The sequence below is a fragment of the Sphaerodactylus townsendi genome, linkage group LG01 (assembly GCF_021028975.2).
Source record: "Sphaerodactylus townsendi isolate TG3544 linkage group LG01, MPM_Stown_v2.3, whole genome shotgun sequence".
In the NCBI taxonomy this organism is placed as follows: Eukaryota; Metazoa; Chordata; class Lepidosauria; order Squamata; family Sphaerodactylidae; genus Sphaerodactylus; species Sphaerodactylus townsendi.
In genome coordinates, this window is record NC_059425.1 from 37,020,247 (window position 1) to 37,040,360 (window position 20,114).

At 42.6% G+C, this 20,114-nt stretch overlaps 1 protein-coding gene across 2 annotated transcripts in view; it reads right to left on the reverse strand.

Moving 5' to 3' along the window:
- VRK2 (VRK serine/threonine kinase 2) overlaps positions 1 to 20,114 on the reverse strand; it is a 55,493-nt gene that overhangs the window by 6,860 nt on the left and 28,519 nt on the right. For both annotated transcript variants that reach the window (XM_048517993.1, XM_048518000.1), the window contains 3 exons: positions 10,918 to 11,038; positions 2,675 to 2,733; positions 557 to 735 (listed from right to left, as the gene is read on the reverse strand). In XM_048517993.1, the coding sequence (XP_048373950.1) occupies positions 557 to 735; positions 2,675 to 2,733; positions 10,918 to 11,038 (359 nt within the window). The remainder of the gene's footprint in view (positions 1 to 556; positions 736 to 2,674; positions 2,734 to 10,917; positions 11,039 to 20,114) is intronic.

Consider the following 20,114-nt stretch of genomic DNA (forward strand, 5'->3'; position numbering starts at 1 on the left):
TTGTTGGAGAAACCTGGTATTTGAGCCATCCCCTGCGATATTAGTGAACAAACACCTTGACTTCCTCACTGCTCTAAAAGTAAATGAATCTGCAGATTTGCCACTTTCAGGCAACAGGTCAAATGAACTTATGGCAGAGTTTTCTCCTCCTTGAGGGCTGAGATCCAACTTTTGAGGAAATTCAGGGAAACAGGAATTAAGAGATGTATTTGAGATGCAGCAATTGTTGCCAGTGTTCGCTTTAGACCTCCAGCTAGTTCCTTGAGTAAGAAGTTTTGAGGGAAACCATCCTCAGCAGTTCATTTCACATGTTAAATAAGCAACGCTTAAAGGATGATAACATTACTGAACTATTAAAAATGATAACTGTGATTTAATTTTTTGCAATTACTTTACAAAGAATAAAAGTTAAAGCAAAATTTTATATCCCAACATGTGTAGGTTTCCCCCAAAATGATATGCTCTTTTTGAAAAATGATTGCCAGACAACAGACCCATTTCAAATAACAGTTTCTGATACTTTTCTGGTCTTGACCATTTTTGTTTCATTACTTACTTTCTTGGGGTTACTGGTATGTTCAGTCAGAGTGCTTGTAACAGTGGTAAAATTGAAAGGGTCATAACAGCGTCCTCTGTGTTCTAGGCCACTTAGGAGGATTTTCTTCAGCATCTCATACTGTGGCGTTTCATTATATGCTAGATTAGAAACTTTTTCCAAAAATGTGGCTATTTCACCTGTAACACACAAAGTTTCACTGACTCGAGAATCAAAGGTTTCCAGTCTTTCTTAGGTTAACTGCTTTTATTCATTAGCAAGCATTTACATGGCAAGACTACAATTAGGTTACAATCTTGGAAAGCTTTTTGAATTAAGAAGGACCTGGGTACATCCACAGACTTGCCTGATCATTTTTTAGTGGCCAGTTGCTATGACAGATACTTAAGTTTAGCTATCAGGTCATTTCAAGGTACCGTATATACTCATGTATAAGTAGAATTTTTCAGCACATTTTTAATGCTGAAAAAGCTCCCCTCGACTTATATGCGGGTCATTAAAATTTTGTGTGTGTTTTTACTTTGCCGGCCAGCAGGGGGCGCAGTTTTTATGCTAGCGGCACCAAAATTTCAGGGTACCCTCAGAAGACACTCCTGATGATACCAGCCAAGTTTGGTAAAGTTTGGTTCAGGGGGTCCAAAGTTATGGACCCCCAAATGAGGTTCCCCATTCCCCATTGTTTTCAATGGGAGCTATTAGTAGATGGGGCTACCCTTTTGAGGGTCCATAACTTTGGACCCTCTGAACCAAACTTCACCAAACCTGGCTGGTCTCATCAGGAGAGTCTCTTTATGATACCAGCCAGGTTTGGTAAAGTTTGGGTCAGGGAATCCAAAGTTATTGACCCCCAAAGGGGATGCCCCATCCCCCATTGTTTACAATGGAAGCTAATAGTAGATTTTCCATTTCTGATAATATCCCTCTTACAATCTAAGTTGGGTTACATTTGGACATACAGATGATGATGAGGAATCCAGTTTTGGAGGATTTTAACTCTTGTGTTTTAGCTTGGTTGCTGGTTGAGCTAAGGTTTTTGTACTTTTAAAGTTATTGTTGAGACCATATTGTTCTTGTTGACCCTCTTTTCCACTTACGGAGCCAATTTACTGTTTTTCTTTGAAATAAATATTCAAAAACATTTAACCTACTGATGCCTCAATTGATGTAATTTTATTGGCATCTGTTTTTATTTTTGAAATTTACCAGCAGCTGCTGCATTTCCCACCCTCGACTTATACGCGAGTCAATAAGTTTTCCCAGTTTTTTGTGGTAAAATTAGGTGCCTCGACTTATATGCGGGTCGACTTATACGCGAGTATATACGGTAAGTAATTGTGAAATAGTATTGCTATGACTGTCAACATTCGAGATTTAAGTGATGCACAGTGCACACTTACAGAGAAAAATATTAATATCCTTTGTGGATTATAGAACGTGAAGCTCAGGGAAAAAAGTCAACCCCCCCCCCCCCCGCTGATCTTGAGGGACCAAAGGAAAAGTCTGGGTGCTCTCCCACAGGAGAAAGGAATTGGCAAAAATTGCCGCCACCCCCAAATGCATGTAGAAATTCTAGGTCAATGGTTCTAGGTCAACGGTTCTCAACCTGTGGGTCGCAACCCCTTTTGGGGTCAAACGACCCTTTCATAGGGGTCGCCTAAGACCATCAGAAAACACACATTTCCGATGATCTTAGGAACCGAGACACAAATAATTTTATGGTTGGGGGTCACCACAACATGAGGAACTGTATTAAAGGGTCGTGGCATTAGGAAGGTTGAGGACCACTGTTCTAGGTAGCATTTAAGATAATAAAACCACTGAGTATGGAGAAAAATGTAACTAATTATCTCTTACTACTACACTCCTTTACTTGTGGTGCCTTCCATAAGTAACAGAGCAGAGTTATAAGGGACTGGCTCCTACCAAAAATTGAGTGTTGCTGATTTTCCCTTCCAGCAGCAGAATTCTTGAAACCCAGGGATAAAAAAAGCACACATGAATGTGATAGTTAAAACTAAATCGATATCAAAATGTTGGCCAAGTGGCTCCACAAAATTGAGTACTTTGGGGTCATTCTCCAAGGAAAATATCGAAGAATGCACATGTTTATGCTCTTACCACAGCTTATTCCCGGAGGAGCCCATCTGGTCACTGAATCTGGAAGTTCATCCATGAACCTGGAACAACAGGAAAGCATCAAGAGTGAGATGAGGAGGGGAAGGAACCAAGTCACCTTTAGAAAGCTGGGAACTGCTGGACATCTCAGCTCTCCAAAGGGAAGAGGACCTCTGAGCAAGCCACTCCAGATCTTCCTAGCCACTAGTGCCGTGGTAGCGAACCTTTGGCACTCCAGATGTTATGGACTACAATTCCCATCAGCCCCTGCCAGCATGGCCAATTGGCCATGCTGGCAGGGGCTGATGGGAATTGTAGTCCATAACGTCTGGAGTGCCAAAGGTTCGCCACCACGGCACTAGTTTAACAATTTGGCAAGCACAGCTACAAGCAGCTGTCTGAGCAGAGTTACAGCTCTGAACAGACTTACAGCCCAAGGAAGCACAGTTGCTCTACGAAGTTCTTGCCAAAAGCCTTGTAATTTTATGAAAGGGGGGGGGGGGCTTAGGATGAATTTACTTTTTTTTCTCTGGCCAAAAGATTAATGGTGATCTTTCTCTTTCCCCCCCCCCCGACATATAATTTTAGTAAAAGTTTTTTAAACAGGGGGAAAAGGAGAACCCCCAATTTCCTCTGCCCCAAATATACAGTTAAAGATTTATCACTTGCTCTCTAGTTAACAATTATGGTGATCTCTTTCAAAGTCCAGCTGCTTCTTGTTGATCACAGCTAGTTTATGTACTCTAATGGCAATTTGCAGACAAGTTAATTAATTATAATTCTAAAATCAGGCTAAATTATTTGCCCGTCATTGTGAGTTGCTGGATTTCTTGGGTGCTTTTGTACCGAATATTGTGCCCATGATTTAACCACAAGATCTAAAGGACATTCACATGTCTGAACATAGAGATGCACCCATTGCATGCTTTCAGATTCATGAACACCCTTGAAATGTTATAGGGCAGATCAGTTTTCTCTTCCGTTATACCAGAATTGTCCACTCTATATTCAAGCTGGGTAGGGTGTGTGTGTGTGTACATTCATTTTCTCCTTAATAAAAACATAAATTTAAAGGGCAAAAGGCCCAGACAACACATGATAGACCAGGGGTCTGCGACCTGCGGCTCTCCAGATGTTCATGGACTACAATTCCCATCAGCCCCTGCCACCATGGCCAATTAGTTGCAGACCCCTGTGATAGACCCACTGTGGGGATGAGAAGGATCCTTTTGCTTGCTGTAGCTCTGCCTGGGATTGTGTGAAATTTATAACCTACCACCTTATTCCACTATCTCACAATTTGCCTTTCCCTAAAAGTTGGGTATCCTTGCTGACTCGCCTGTTGATAGCTTTGAAGAAACTTACAGAAAGATAAATTTATAGGGCTACCAGCATGTAATTATTTTAACAGAAAAACACATAAAGCATAGATGCATTCAGATAATAAAGACCAATCCACAGGCTATCATTACGAGGATGAGCCTCAGGAATTCTTGGACTTGTGCAGTCTCCATATCTGCGGCTCAGATATTGAAGATTTCCACATTTGGAAAAAGTTCATTATCTTGCCTACAAATCAAGAGGAAGCAGAAACACCAAAGGGGATACTTCCCCCACTGCACGGAACTGCTTAGCTCTAGCAGGGGTAGGAAGAGGTTAAGGACTAGTCTGGAAAACAGAAAGCTTAGCAAAGGTTACAAGTGTGCAGAGATCCACCTCAGAACATGCCCAGATGTGCAACACTGTGTTTATATATACTGCATGTTCAGCCAGTCACAAAAAACAAACCTGTACCTAACTGGCCCTCCATGGCATTCACACCCCACAACGAGAGCTTGTGACCTGGGTTTTGAAGTAGTCACTGGAAGCGGCCCCAAGTGTCCCTGCCGGAGCCAACAATTGGTCAGCTAGTCTCTCACTAATGGATCACGGAGCAGCTTCCCAAAGCTACTTCGTTGAAATTCTCCTAGCCTAACCTATCTCAAGGGGCTGCCAACATGACAACTTTCCTGGCTGATTGTTAATTATGCTTTTATTATTATTGTTTTCATCTCTCTGAGCTTCTTGGTTCTTTGCAAATTAGAGGCAATGATTCGAGGACACTTTTTACAGCACACTGGAGGTTTCCTTGGCTAAGTGGAGAGAAGGTTTTATTTACAGTCTGCAAACTCCAAAAAAGCAGCTTCCCTTTCAAATAAGTAACTTGAAAGCAGCTGATGACACTGAGCAAAAAGAGAGCAGATTGGCAAGGCAGGCTTGAATAAACCTTGCCAGAGTTTGAAAGGAACTGTGTCTGTGGTTCCTTCTGCCAGAAGACATACCCACTTGCACCTGGAAGCATCTTGGATGGATACTGAGCTGCATCTGAGTTTGGTGTTTTGCTGGGGGTCAAGCAAGATGCTCTGCAGGGACTCCAGTGTCTGAGTCTCTGAACATCTAAACAAGGGTGCATCCAGGCTGGGCAAGAGAGAAGCAGGGGACAGTGGCCCAATGGCCACTACTCTTCTCCATCTACGGCTGCCAACCTCCAGTTGGTGGCTGAAGATATTGATACTGTTCTCCAGGCAAATGAGATCAGCTCACCTGGAGAAAAACCACATCCTTGGAAGGCAGACTATGGCATTATACCATTCTGAGGTCTCTTCCTGAAGCTTTCCCTCCTCAGACTTAACTTCCAAAATCTTCAGATGTTTCCCACCCTGAAGCTGGCAACCCCTGAGCCTGGTGTTGGTCAGAAAAGGATGGGATATGAAATTTAATTTAGAAAAAAATAAACCCTGCCTTCACCAGAGCCTAGAGACAGGTTTGACACAGGACTAGAGGAGAGCTTATCAAGAGAAGGATCAAGCAGTCTTTCTACCAATTGCCCTTTTCAAATTGTGATTCCCCCACACCACACCATTGCCCTACCACTTTTTAGGAGTTCAGAAAATTTAGTACTTAGCAGAGGGACAATCCATGCTATGCCCAACCCCAGAAATTCCCCTAAATGAGACAAATAAAATTCAGTGGTCTTAACTTTGAGCTCTGAAGGCTGAAAGACAGTGTCTCAGTCCTCCTGGCCCTCTAGAGTTGCAGGTCCCCTCCTACCTCACACAGCCCTCAAGGATCAGCATACAAAACTTGCAATTCACAGACAGCTGCCTGGAATCATGTTCAAAGCTGTTAAACAGTAAGGGTTAGTTTGCTGGTGGAATCATTTTCTGCTACCCTGCAGCCTCAATGGTGACTTTATCCTTGGCTGATTTCCAGCATACAATACACTAGCTGAGAACATTTGGTTGGGTGCAGGAGGGATAAAAAGCTCTGAATTCTACAGGCTCAAAGATGCAGTGTTTTACTCTCTACATAGGGCATCTCTTCTCCCTCTGGTGCATGCTCATTTCCTCTCTGTAAATGGCTTGTCTTGCCACCATGCATTGGTTCCCAGACCTAGTTCTTCCACCAAATGGTCCATAGAACCAAGTGTAAGAATTCAATAACCCAAAGGCTCAGTCCAGAGCTATCTCAAATTTATACAGAAAAAAATATTGTATGTTTTACTGTTTTTCAATAAATTCCTGATTATTGAAAATATAATTAAAAATTATGTAGGAAAATATTTCTGATGCATAACGGGTAGGAGGGAAAGTTCTCTGAATAACCTATCTCAGCAGAAAACAGCAAAACAGAGCTCTTTAGGGATCACAGAGTCATAGAGTTGGAAGAGACCCCAAGGGCCATCAAGTCCAACCCTCTGCAATGCAGGACATACAATCAAAGCATTCCTGACAGATGGCCATCCAGTCTCTCTTTGAAAACCTCCAAAGAAGGGGACTCCACCACACTTGGAGGTAGTGCATGCCATTTTTGAACAGCCCTTACTGTCAAGAAGTTTTTCCTGATGTTTAGGTGGAATCTCTTTTCTTTCACCTTGAACCCATTACTCATGGAGCAGCAGAAAACAAGCTTGCTCCCTCACATTCACACCACTAACACCGTGGCATCATGGAGGCAGACAGATCCATCTGTAAGACATCACAAAGTAAAATCTCTGACATTTTTACCCCATTCTTCCTCCAAGGAGATCAAGGCAACTTACATGGCTTTTTCATCCTCAATTTTACTCTCACAACAACCATTCGAGGTAGACTAGGTTGAAAGAGCGATTGGCTAATGCTCCCCTGGAAAATTTCAAGGTCAAACGAGAATTTGAAACTAGGCCTTACTGGTCATAGTTTGACACTAACCATAACTGGCTCTTAAACAGATTGAAGATAATGTTTCATACTGAAAAGGAAGGTGAAATTCTTCAAGCACACATGCTTTACAATTAACCTTTAACACTTGTACGCTGATATTTACATACTAATTTACATGCACCCAAAGAATTACCTATTTCCCACTTTTCAGACACACACTAATTCTGACAACCACATTTAAGTGGTCCTCAACATTTATCTACACTGAGTTTTCAATTATTCCCTAGTCAACCAGAAATTCTCAAAAATCACTATTTTTTAAATGGTCACAGGAACATAAATTTCTGAAGGCTATCCCTCAACCCCTATCACTGTCCTGATCAAAATCAGGGACCCATGAAACAAAGTTTCCTCTTCTGATCATCTCAGGGGAGAGGAACCCAGAGCTTACGTTTTGCGACAAATCATAACAAGCCAATTTATTTCAGCATGTGTAAACTGGAGTCACTCCACACGATTTTATACCATGAAAAGTGGGAAGGGCAACTCATTCATCTTCCCCCACCCATTGAGATCTACAGCATCTAGTATTTTTTAGTATTCCACCATCAACATTCCATCTTCTAGAGTCCAAGACTTTCTCTGGTATGTACCCAAACCAACTAGAATTTCATTTTTTTTCTTCCATCACACTTTTCTCCCCTGCGATGCACTCAGGCAGAAGTTTATATTCACAGGAAGGACTCAGGTTTTGTAATTTTCAAAGCCTTGCTTCTAGATCCAGAGTTGATCAACTGACCCGCAAAAGCCCACCACCAGTGTATGTTTTATGAACCACTTAGGACATTCTCTTTTATAGTGAAGCTGGGTGGGTGTTGTGCAGAAAGGCAGGCAAGTTCCAAACCCTGGAAACTCTTTTGTCCTCGTGCTTTTTGGGAACTTCAGGAAACACGGTTGCTTGCCACTGCTCTGGGCTCCCATCCCTTCCTTGCTTGAAAACACATAGGCATCCTCATTGTATAGAAGCTGACCTAAATCATCAAAAATTATTGATCCATCTAACAAATATTTATCCTGTTCTTCCAAGGAGCATAAAGTGCCTGGTGTCACAACAATCCCAGGAGGCAGGTTAGGCCAAGAGAAACTGACTGGCCTAGGTCCCTCAGCGAATTCCATGGCTGAGTGGAGATTTGAACCCAGGTCTCCCAGACCCTAGTACAGCACTTTAACCCTCTATGCTACATTGGTCTTGCAACACACTTAAATTAGCCAAGGGCCAATGCAACATAGAGATCTGCGCTAGGGTCTGGGAGAAACTGCCAACAATTCATTTCTAGTGTAATCCTGCAACATTTCCTCTCCAAGACAAATGGCAGACTATGTGCAGCTTGAAAAAATGCCCCAGGTTTCCAGAAAGATTTATGCTCTTAAGCTTCTAGTTGCAACTTTTGCTGCAGGCCAATGTCGAAGTCCACGCTATGCTACAATTCCTCCCTCCATCTCCACCAATTTTCAGGATTAAAGAGTGAACCTGATTCAAAAACTGTACGCAATCTGAGCATATGGATTGTGTATGTTTGTTTGTGTGTGTTGTGTGTGTGTGTGTGGGGGGGGAATATTGACCCTCTAAGAAGCTAATTCTCACCTGCAGATGTAATAAAGCAGCTTGACTGATTACATCCATTGGATGTTGAACTACATAATTGTGGGAGACTCTGCTGATCAGAACTACTGTAGAAGTTTTAAACAATACTGCATGGAATCAACCTTTATTATCCACAACCTGCAGACTAACCTCTCTCTCTCTTTTCCCCTCTCTGCAGAGAGCTGGTACAAAACAATGTGCAGATTGATTTCTGCAGATCACCCATCCCTATTGCATACCTCTGTTGTGACTTGCCCTACTTAGAAGTTTACAGCTGCATTTGCTACTTATGGAAGAAGAAGAGTTTGGATTTATACCACCCCTTTCTCTCCTGTAAGGAGATTCAAGGCAGCTTACAAACTCCCTTCCCTTCCTCTCCCCACAATAGACACCTTGTGAGGCAGGTGGGGCTTCAGAGACTTCTCAAAGAACTGTGAGTAGCCCAAAGTCACCCAGCAGGAATGTAGGAGTGGGGAAACAAATCTGGTTCACCAGTTAAGAATCTGCCACTCATATGGAGAAGTGGGGATCAAATCTGGTTTTCCAGATTAAAATCCACCTACTCAACCATTATACCATGCTGGATCTCACAATAAATGCTCCACAATGAGAAGCTGGTTATGGGGTGCACAACAAATTAGCTTGCACAAGTCCCAAGACCAATAAGAACAAAGTGGCAACAACATGGTGGGTATTTGAGCATGAACTAATTACACCTGACACACTTGGGGTGGTATTTTCCTATACATTTTCTTTTACATTTGTGAGTCAGCTTTCTGCAAGCACTCAAAGAATCTAACAAGGAATGAATGAAAAACACTTTTAAAAAACAGTCTTTTAGTAAAATCCTTCTATTCAACTTCCAAATCAATGCAATATTAAAACACTGGTGTCAACGGAGCTAACAGCTAGTTACAATTAAGTGCCCTTGAAACTAATGGAGCCAAGTTACTTTCCAAATCTAATTTTAGCTCCATCAGGCCAACATAATATTTTCTCTTGAAACTACTACTGATGATTTTTTCAAAGGTAAAATAATTGTTTCTGGTTTACAAGTTATCATTTGGTGCTTAGTCTTTAACATTTAACAGGCTAGCATATATAAAGGGCTGAAATAACCAGAAGAAACATGGCAAACCTCGGTTTGTTGATGCATGAACACAGGTGGGGCTACTGTCACACATGGCCCTGACCTGGTTAGGCCAGGCTAGCCTATCTCATCAGTTCTTGGAAGTTAAGCAGGGTTGGCCCCGCTTAGTATTTGGATGGAACATCACCAAAGAAGTTCAGGGTCATGACCCAGAAGCAGGCAATGGCAATCCACCCCTGAGCATCTTTTGTCTTGAAAATCCTAAAGGGGCACCACAAATCAGCTGCAACTTGAGAGCACTCTCTCCCATGGCTATTCTCACATGCATGCTCTCTCCTTTCCCTGTTTGTACACAGACAAATTTCTGATTTGTAGCAAACCATAATTCACCTTTATGTTTCAATGGACAAAAAAACTATAGTCAATGCTTTCCTGAAACTAGGATTTCAAAGCAGTTTGGAATATTGATTTGCAGGGGAAAATAAACTAATTTGTGGGTTGAAGGCAACTGCAAAGTATGTCCCTGTGCAACAGCATCTTTCACTGTGTACATGGGGACGATGGAATGCGTGAGCCCAGAGCTTCCACATGGGCTGACTTAAATAGCAAGAAAAACAACCTGCTGTGAAACAAGATTCTTCCTATTCCCCAAATTACAGTGGTTGGGAAAGGTTTCATGGCATCCCGCCTGCCTTCTCAGAGTTCTATTTCCTAGCAGCCATGCACTGTATGAACCCCCCTCAAAAAATAAATACCAATCCAGCTTTTGGCAACACAGTAATCCAAATTCTGTGCCAAGGTAAGAATTTCAGCAGTAGACAGGTTCACCGGAATAAGCAGACAGTGGCACAGAAGACAGAGTTTCAGACTGCTAAGAAGACCTGTGTTCAGATCCCTGTTTAGCCATGAAGTTCTCTAAGTGTCCTCAACTTAGACAGGGAAATCGGTAAGTCGCAGTTTCATTGGGTCACCAAGAGGCTGCTCAATATTTCATGGGGAAAGTGACTGAACATATGATACAGCCTTATTCAGCATCTGTTCAGCATTGACTACAGTGAATAGCAGAAGCTCTCTAGGGTCCGAGATCTTTCATGTCATCTACTACCTGAGTCCATTCAATTGAATATTCCAGTTGAACCTGTATGCCTGCTAAATAGATGTCTTCCCACTGAGCCACAATCCACCCAGCTACTCTCTGGATCAGCGGCTGCTGTAGATCCTCTCAAGTCCCTCCCGCCCCCCATATTTTCTTAAATGTAAAAGGATAATGTTCTGAGTTTTAGGGACAGAATAAATACATCTTTGTTAATACATAATATGTGTGTTTTACTTTGTTTTTGCTGCTTGTACAGCTTCAGGATTCGTCAGGTCCTTCTCCCAGGGCAGCTTCCCACAAATCCACTGCAGCATACAGTAGCCCAGGATTTCAAGGTCCCCTCGTCTGGATTGTGCTAAATAAAGGAAGTTTAAAGGAAGGCGGGAGAGAAGGGAAATGAGCATTAAGACAGGGTTTCTTTCTCCTCCTACATCCCTCTTCTTTTTTTGAGAAACAGTAACGGTTGTGGCTTAAAACTATAGCGAGATGAAACTAGGAAAATCGTGTTGTGTTTGTTCAGCTGTCCCGAGAACTCCAAATGGCAGGGCTTTTGGCAGCGGCCCACAGACAGGCAACGATTTGTTGCTGCTGAGAGGCGAGGGTCACTTTCCTCACCTCCCCAGACTTCATCCTTCCCTCAGCTTTGGCCTGTCACATGAACTTGATCCCCGTGGCCTCTGACATGATCCAGACAGCCCATAACCCAGCACCGACACTTTCTCCAAGAGCCAGGCAGTAAAACAAAGAAATAAATGTCTGCTGCTAAATTGCTAACACATGTTCCAGGAAGTCCACGGGGTCCACATTGGTCATGCGGAGACCCTTTGAGAGCAGACTAAACAGAGATGGCCTTTCCTACTCTGCTTAACGAGAGTCATTTGAAGGTAGTTGGCATGGCAACAGTGCCCTCTAGTGGGCATAAGCATTTAAAAACCTCTGCACCACCAAGAGTTTTCTTGCCTAGGCTGAAATAGTAAAAACCCCTCTCAGCTCTATTGAGTGAAACCCCTTGTTAAATTTAAATCCGGATTTATTTCTAAAGCATTCAAAAAGCACAATTTTCCATTTTGCAGTCAATGGTGGCTGGCCCAGCCTACAAATTGAGTTACACAGACAAATGCAACTCTCTCTTTTGTCTCATTTCCCTCCCTGACAGAAACCAAAACGTGCATCACAGACAGATAACTGAAAACCCCACAGAACAGCTATCTCCATGAGCAAAGGTCGTGAGGATAAGATGTGGGGCAGAGAGAGAGCGGTGCTATCAATTGTCGTTTTTAACTTCATTGTTCAAGATAGGATTCTGAACTTCCGAAGTAGATACTGATAGCATGTTCAACTATTTAAAAAAACACAATAAAGACAATGGCATCACACAAATTCACTCTTAAAAGGAAAAGTGAGGTTATCAATGAAGGAAACTTTTGTAAAAAAAAACAAAACACAAAACCCTCACCTTGCTATCTCTCACATTAATTTGCACCCTGCGTTAAGAATAAAAGTTCTTATTCAGAGGATAGAGAGCAGAAAAGTGCCACAGAATTATAACCTACAGAAGATGTAGCTGTTAATCTAGCAGGTGGAGCATTCAATAAAGGAATTACAACAGAGGTGACTTCTTGGAAGCTCAGCAGACACCTGGCAAAACTCTGTTCCAAAGCCAACAATCCACCCCCCACCCCCCCGACATGATATAGCATACACAAATTCTCTATGTTAACTGCTGCTAAGCCAACACGTTAGGATAGGCCTCTTCCGATCTAGCAGGATGCTATCTTATCCCCTTGGACGCCGTTTGTATCCTGCACAAGCTTGCAACTATGTCCAAAGGCTTAGCTTCTTGCACAAAAGCAAGAAAAACACCCTCTTTTGCACTTTAAAACCTGCTGTGATTTCCCAAGTGCCAGTTTCAGCAATGGGGCAAAACGTTTCCATTCGACCTCTACACCTCCCCTTCAATTATGGCAATACCCAATTATGTTTGCCCTTTCGCATTGCTCCCCTTCCCTCAAAATGCAACTTTGAAACACATTTTGTTCGGAACAGACAAAGCTATGAGAACCCCTCGGAGAAAAGTTGTCAGAATTATAATGAACTGGTTCCTCCTCCTGCTGCCTCCCCCTCCCCCAATGGTGGGTGTAATTGATATGGAGAGGTAAGCCATGCTAATTCATTTAGATTTCTGGAGCTAACCTACTGTAACTGGTCTTCAAATAAAAGAGACCTCGGAGAGTTCAATTTTCTTCACTGCTGCAGACACTAAGCAGCTATACCAAAATGTTTCTTTTTTAGTTCAACACATTTTACACCCACTCACCCAATTTCTTCATGTTACGCTTTTAATTTATTTCAAAACCAGCACTTTCTAGAGTGAGAGGTGGCATGTTCTCCAGTGAGGGTCACCTGCTCTTTCCTGATGCACTCCCTGGTCTTCCAAAGACACACACATAAGGGATAAATATGTGAACTGTCAAAAATGATAGGAGAAATTCAGGATTTTTAAGATCACTATGCCTATTTAATACAAAATAAATAATTCCTCTTATACTCGCGTGTATGGAACTTAACATGAATGGGACAAGGTCAAGCTGACACCTCCCACAAGAAACATACAAATTTTATGTTGAGACGTTTGTCCTGCTATATTTTCCTCAGATTATGATAGAATATTTCTACCACTGTAACAGAAAAGTATTGGCAAATAATCAACTACATCATTATTGAAACGATAACATGTCTCCCCCCTCCAATTAATCACATCAGTGCCAAATCTATTATTATCCCACAAAGATTATCTATATAAATAAAATAAATGTACTTTACCCAAACTAATTAGACCGAAAAGTCTGAAAGACATCCCTAGTCATTTTAAAACAATAACTCTGAAGAGGGGGGGGGGGGGAGAAAACTGTGTTGCTTCATTTTTAAGATGCCATAAACAAAGCAACAATTCTGATAATTTCAGCTCTGAAAAATCCAACATCACCAGCCTATAATCTATCACTTTTACAGGCCTATATTTCTCCCCCCGCAAACCCCACCCAAACTCTGAATCAGAATACATTTGATTTCTTTGCAGTTTAATGCCTTTCCAGTTGGTGCTGCAAAAACTAGACATGCCCTGTTCATTAACAACATAATTCTCCAGCAACCATTCTAATTCTAAATGAAATAAATAATTTTAGGTAGATGCAATGAAGTAGTAAATGATAAACTAAATAAATTTTAATATACATTTCAAATTTGTACATTTTTAGAGCTGATGTCTACCTTTGTTGTTATCAAGGCATTTACAAGAATAACTGGCTGCCAGAAGCATCCCTACCCATAATCCTTTTTGACAGTCATGTCGGAATCAGACATATTACTCCTACAGCAATTTTAAGTAGTGCTGGGTAGACCAGGAAATGTGCTGAGGAAAAGCAAGGAAAGTTGTATAGGGGAAGAGAAAATAATAAAAATGCCAACTGACCCTCTCTGACAATGTACACAGGAAATGATCACCGAGGACAACCAATTGAGCAGTGGGACTTTAGAAGCACAATCCTAAACAGGGTTCTACACCCATTGACTTCAATGGATTTAGAGAGGTGAAACTCTGCTTAGAATGCACTGTAGACTGCAAATTCTGCAATTACTCCATGCAAACATAAAGCTTGTAGGCTTGGACAAAGAATTTCTTGTCTTGACACTATCAGCTTTCAAGTTTCTAGCCCTTAATGTTACCCGGGAGAAGCAAAAACTGTGCAGGTAGCCTAGTACATTTGTGAAGCCAGAGCTCAAACTTAAAAAAGGGCATGGGCTACTTTATTACCAAGCATTTAGTTTTCCTTAGATTTAAACACTGCTCATTTCACAACCCCAGGGGTCTTTTTTGTGGGGGAGAAAAAGCTATACTAAAATACAATAAAATAATCCACAAAGAGAACATGGTATGGAGAAAAGCATCCAAGTATATAGGGAGGGGTGTTTTCATATTAATGAAGAGAGGGTATGCAACAGCAGGAAAGAGTCCAAGATACAAGGTACCATCCAGTGGCGTAGCACCAATGGGGCAGGGAGAAGGGGTGCGACATGCACCTGTGGGGGGCATGGGCCGGGTGGGGCGTGGAGGGGGCTGAATGGGGCAAGGGTGTGGGGCGCACGCATGATCCGGGCACAGTCCCCCTCGCTCCACCCCTGGTGCCATCACAGAGAAGGTCCTGCCTCTGAATGTAGGGCACATAGGAAAGGGCATCTCCAGAGATTATGCTGAAAATTATTCTTTTGCAAGTGTCAGTGGTATTCCGGATACCTGTAATTTATATAAGCTGCATTAGTTCATTTTGAATTCCTGTCCCCTGACTAACTATTGAGTATGCATTGGTCCATTCCACAGAGCACAAAAAAGACATCCTAGGGACATCTTTAAAAAAACCTGCTTCTCATGTTTGTTCTGGACAGCATAAGAGAAAGGTTTTTCCCACCCAACTGTTAAGCTCTCCGGTCAGTTTCCTCCTCAGCTTGCGCCCAACACTTTTTGTGCTGCTGAAGGGATTCTCCCGGCCTCCATTTGCTGATGGTTGTCCCCGGATGTTTGCTCTGCAGGCTGCAATCCTGGGTGCTTTTTCAGCCTGAAGAGTACATAGTTGTACTCGGCTCATCCTGCCGACTCTGGCAAATATAGTTTTCCTATTTTTAACAATTTTGATGAGGTTCCTGCGAAGAAGTGCAGGCATGAATACGAGAATCTTAGCTGATCAGAAGATTGCTCTGTCATCCATTGAAAAGCATTGAGTAGACCAGCCCTCTGTAGACCATCTCAGTCAAGAGGTAGTCCAGGAGGGCTTGTCTACCCAATGCTTTTCAATGGATGGTAGACCAGTCTTCCAAGCAGCTAATATTCTTTATTCATGTCTGCATTTCTTTGCAGGAACCTCATCAAAAACTTTAAAAATAGGAAAACTGTATATTGTCAGAGTCGACAGGAGGAGCTGAGTACAACTCTGTACTCTTCAGGCTGAAAAGGGACCCAGGATTGGAGCCTGCAGAGCAAACATCCTGGGGCAACCATCAGCAATGGAGGCAGGGAGAATCCCTTCAAGTGGCCCAAAAATGTCAGGTGCAAGCTGAGGAGGAAACTGACTAGAGAGCTTAACAGTTAGGTGGGAAATATAAGTCGCCTCCTAAGCTCCACAAAAGCTAGGCAGGAAACATCTTGCAGATTACTTGAAGGAAAAAGTCCTCCTCCTGGTATCTTCAAAATAAGATGGTAGGGCGGAAATAAGGTGTCCTGAGGATGTCTTGGGGAAAAAGATGTGTGGAGTTCTTCCCCAATATACCTTTTTTTGTGCTCAGGAGGTCTCATTTATGCTATGCAGAACAATATATATTCTGCTTTAGGATTGGAATTGGAGTGGAGGAATCATGAAAGGTAGAAATGGGCTGAGCAATGAGCTCAACAAGAAAAATCACATTTTGTTTGGCCTGCTGTAATCCATGCTGAGTGACAATAGCTCCCTTTGGCAGATGACTAGCCTAGATGTCAAGGCTGAACCCAGACCCTCAGAGAGATCAACACACAGAGCTCCACCAATGAGCTCCAACCCTCAGGCAATTTCCTTTGCAACCTCACTGTCAGCAGCAACATAAATCAAGGCAGGTTCCTCTCCAACTAACAAAAGCTTATGCCCAAACAATTTTGCCAGTCTTACAGGTACCAAAGGACTCTTTGTTACACAGGTCCAATACGGATGTCCAGAACGGCTCCTTTAGCACGGGAAAGAGAAGCTGGAGAAGGCACAGCTATTAAAATACTAGCCAGGGAACTGTATTTTTGCAGCACAGAGATTTCCAAACGGAGTTGGATCCAGACCAGCACCCCCCTGGAACCCAAAATACCACCCAAAGCCCAGTTCCTGGAAGAGAAGGAACCCAAGTTTTCAGGAGGCATTTTGTAGGAGGTCAGGAACAGGAAAAACATGCTCCATAATCCTTGCATCCACAGAAGACCTAGTCTGGATCCAGTTCCCTGGTTTATCAGGGATTCCTCTGTGAGGAAATACTAAATTTAAACAAGTTTCAATGAGACACATTTTCTCCAACATTTTACACTGAAAACTACAGCCACAGTAGTGTGTTTTAGGGAGAGAAGTGTTGCTAGACAGACCCACGGTGGGTAGGGGAGGCTTACTTTTACAGCAATTTCTCTACCTATCCTGCCAGCCTTAGAGGTAGCTAGCAGTGAAGCACCAAGATGGAGGCTATCCGTGCACTGGCTCAGTTATACCAACAGGAACAAGAATCTGTCTGGACAAGTCTCCTGCCAACTCTGACTTGCAAATAGCTAGCCTTATTTTTCCTAAAGCAATTTAGAAAAGACAAAGCCTGGGAAAAGCCAGTTCCCTTGACCATGGTACAAACTGCACTCTATACACCTTATAACACCAAAGCCAATGTTTTGGGTAAGATTTAGTCTGCACAGAGAAAAGCAGAGGAACTCATGCTTTTCTCTCTTAAAGAACAAATACACACTTTCTCTATTGGGATGTATGGTAGAATTGAGCTCTTTCCTACCACACATTTAGAGAATTTAACTAAAAAAAAGAAATCATCCTCATTGAAAGTATTATGGTAACAACAATTAAACAAGTTCATCAACATGCAGCGTTTCTACTGCCATAAGGTAAATGAACATGTTAGTGAGTTCTGCTTTTAGTCTAGCCAGATTGTGGAAGCTCTATCGTAAGCAAAATTTATAGTCAGAGTGAGGAAAGCAACACAGGTATGTTATTTTGGGTCAAACTAAAATGGTGCCATGTCTAACGAGCTCTTCAGAAGGGCAGGGAGGGGGACAGAAAGATGTGTTCTAGATTCTAGAATACATCTCCCTCCCCACACAGAGGTTAAGAGCTCGTGTATCTAATCTGGAGGAACCGGGTTTGATTCCCAGCTCTGCCGCCTGAGCTGTGGAGGCTTATCTGGGGAATTCAGATTAGCCTGTCCACTCCCACACATGCCAGCTGGGTGACCTTGGGCTAGTCACAGCTCTTCTGAGCTCTCTCAGCCCCACCCACCTCACAGGGTGTTTGTTGTGAGGGGGAAAGGGCAAGGAGATTGTAAGCCCCTTTGAGTCTCCTACAGGAGAAAAAGGGGGGGATATAAATCCAAACTCTTCTTCATCTTCCCCATACTTGTCTCACATGTAAACTTTAACTTCATGTAAACTTTATCAGATTGTGCCACTGGGAAGGGGAAAGCAGACCATACTCCACTTCCATTCAGAATAAGTTCAAATGGGGAGCCCCAGACATACACAGAGCGTGCTCTAGCCATTTGTGTTTTTGCCTCTGCAATAAGATGCAAACTAGTGACATGTCGGAGTACGATCCATTTGCATTATTTGTGCACAAAGCAAAACTAAGATTCCTTTTAAAACCAAACTCCAATATTGCTGTAAAACACCTCAAGGAATGCACTTCAGCATGGCTTTGTCCAATTAATAAAGAATATTAAGATGTTGATTTCTGCCTCTCTCAGAGAAAGGAGTAAATCTGTTAACATTAGTTATCTAATTTACTTGTTTAAAGAATAGGACAGAGGAAGCATTTTGACTCTTCTCCCCCCACCCCCAAATGGCAGAAATTTAATTCAGACAGTTCATATTCTTCTTATGCTCATCAATGATGGCAAATTAAAACTGGTCTTACGCACTTGGTGTGCAGGACCTAGAGTATTTAAAAGAAGTTCAATACGTTAAGCGCAGTATATCTCCGGAGAAATTAGGTATTGACTGCATGCCTCAGTGAGTAGAAAATCTACAAAAATCCATACGGTACATTGATCCAAATATTACTTTTTAACACTACTAACAATGTAACAAATTTTTAAGAGGAATGCTTGACGTATGTATAATTCTCTTTAATTATCAAGACACAAGCAAGAAAACAAGCACTATTTGTACAGTGCAGCTTGCAAAATGTGTTTTCAATAGGATCTGAGCAGATTCCATGTTATATATATATACAGAAAGACACTTAGACCATCACTTCGCATCATAAAACAATTAATTTGGGAAACTGAAGAGTGTGGTAATGAACATGCTAAATGTTCGTTATTTATACAGTAGGTTTTATGGTTTTACAGTGGTTCTGTCATATTTGCTACAAGGCAGGAGGTTATTCAGCTTTGAAAGCTGTGAAGCAGGCTACTGTTCACCATACTCAGGTATGCACATGGACAACAGGAATTTGTCTTTACACAATTCAGTCTGAAATGCCAACCACATATAAAAACTCCTCTGTATAAAACAGCAACTAATGAAGGAGGGAAAAAGAAAACAAAGTATGTTCAAATCTCTAGACCTCCCACCCCACCCCATGGCATTGCAGAGTGGGGGGGAGGCGCCCAGAGCTGCAGGCTGCTGTGTGCACGAGGTCCTTGCTGAGCCCCCCGCCAGGAGAGGAAGAGGAGGCGGTCCACATGGCAGCATTCTGGCACCTGGAACTTCTTAACATGACAATGGTGTCTGGGCCTGTTTCTGCTTCTTGGGGGGGGGGGGGCGTGGTATACACAGGTACTGCCTGGACCCCCCCCCCCCGCTCTCAGTCCCAGGTAGGAGGAAGTCCAAGGGGGGGCAACATGAGGGATGCCTGCCCAGGGCGCTTGGGGGAGGAGGGCGCACAATCAGTGCTAGCCCCCGGCCGCCATTTCTTGTAGATACGCCACTACAGAGGCCATGTCGTGGACTCCTGTCAAGGACATTCGGGTGGTCAACTCTGTCAGCTGAATCCATCATGAAAAATTAGGCTTGCACATATGATAGTTAAAATCACAATACAGCTACATTTGGAATACTGCAGGTAACCCCAGCTGAACTCTCCTACAAAGCAGTTAGCTCAATTTGTATACACTTGCAGAATCCAGCTTTTTCCTAATGCAGACCCTAGACTGCTCTGGCACAGAATTTTAATTTCTTATTTCAGCACAGAAGGAGCAGCATTCACAACAGGTATGCCTTTGAGAGCCCTCTTAAAAATATCACACACAGAGGAAGCAACATACTCTGCGTTGTGCTGTAGGCTAAGAAACATGAAACCCTTGGAAATGAAAGTTGCAAAAACTAAATAAAGACCACTATTGCCAAATTGCAATCATATTTAAAAATGGCAGCCCTTGCTCTGTATCTTTGATTGTCCACAGAGAATCAGAGACAGCAAGTCCCCCCCACAGCGATCAAGGACAACCTGTCCACAGTGGTGGTGCTGCTCATTAGGACGCTGTTTCCCTGCTAAAAGTCTCACCTTGCCGGATTCTAAAGCATCTCCTCTTAAAGGGCCAGGCTATTAAAAGACACCAGCTGTGATCCAAAGGGAACATAGAGTCTTATACTGGTGAGACTTCTCATAATCTTCTCCAAGAAGTGGAACATTGCAGACAAGAGGGGTACTTCC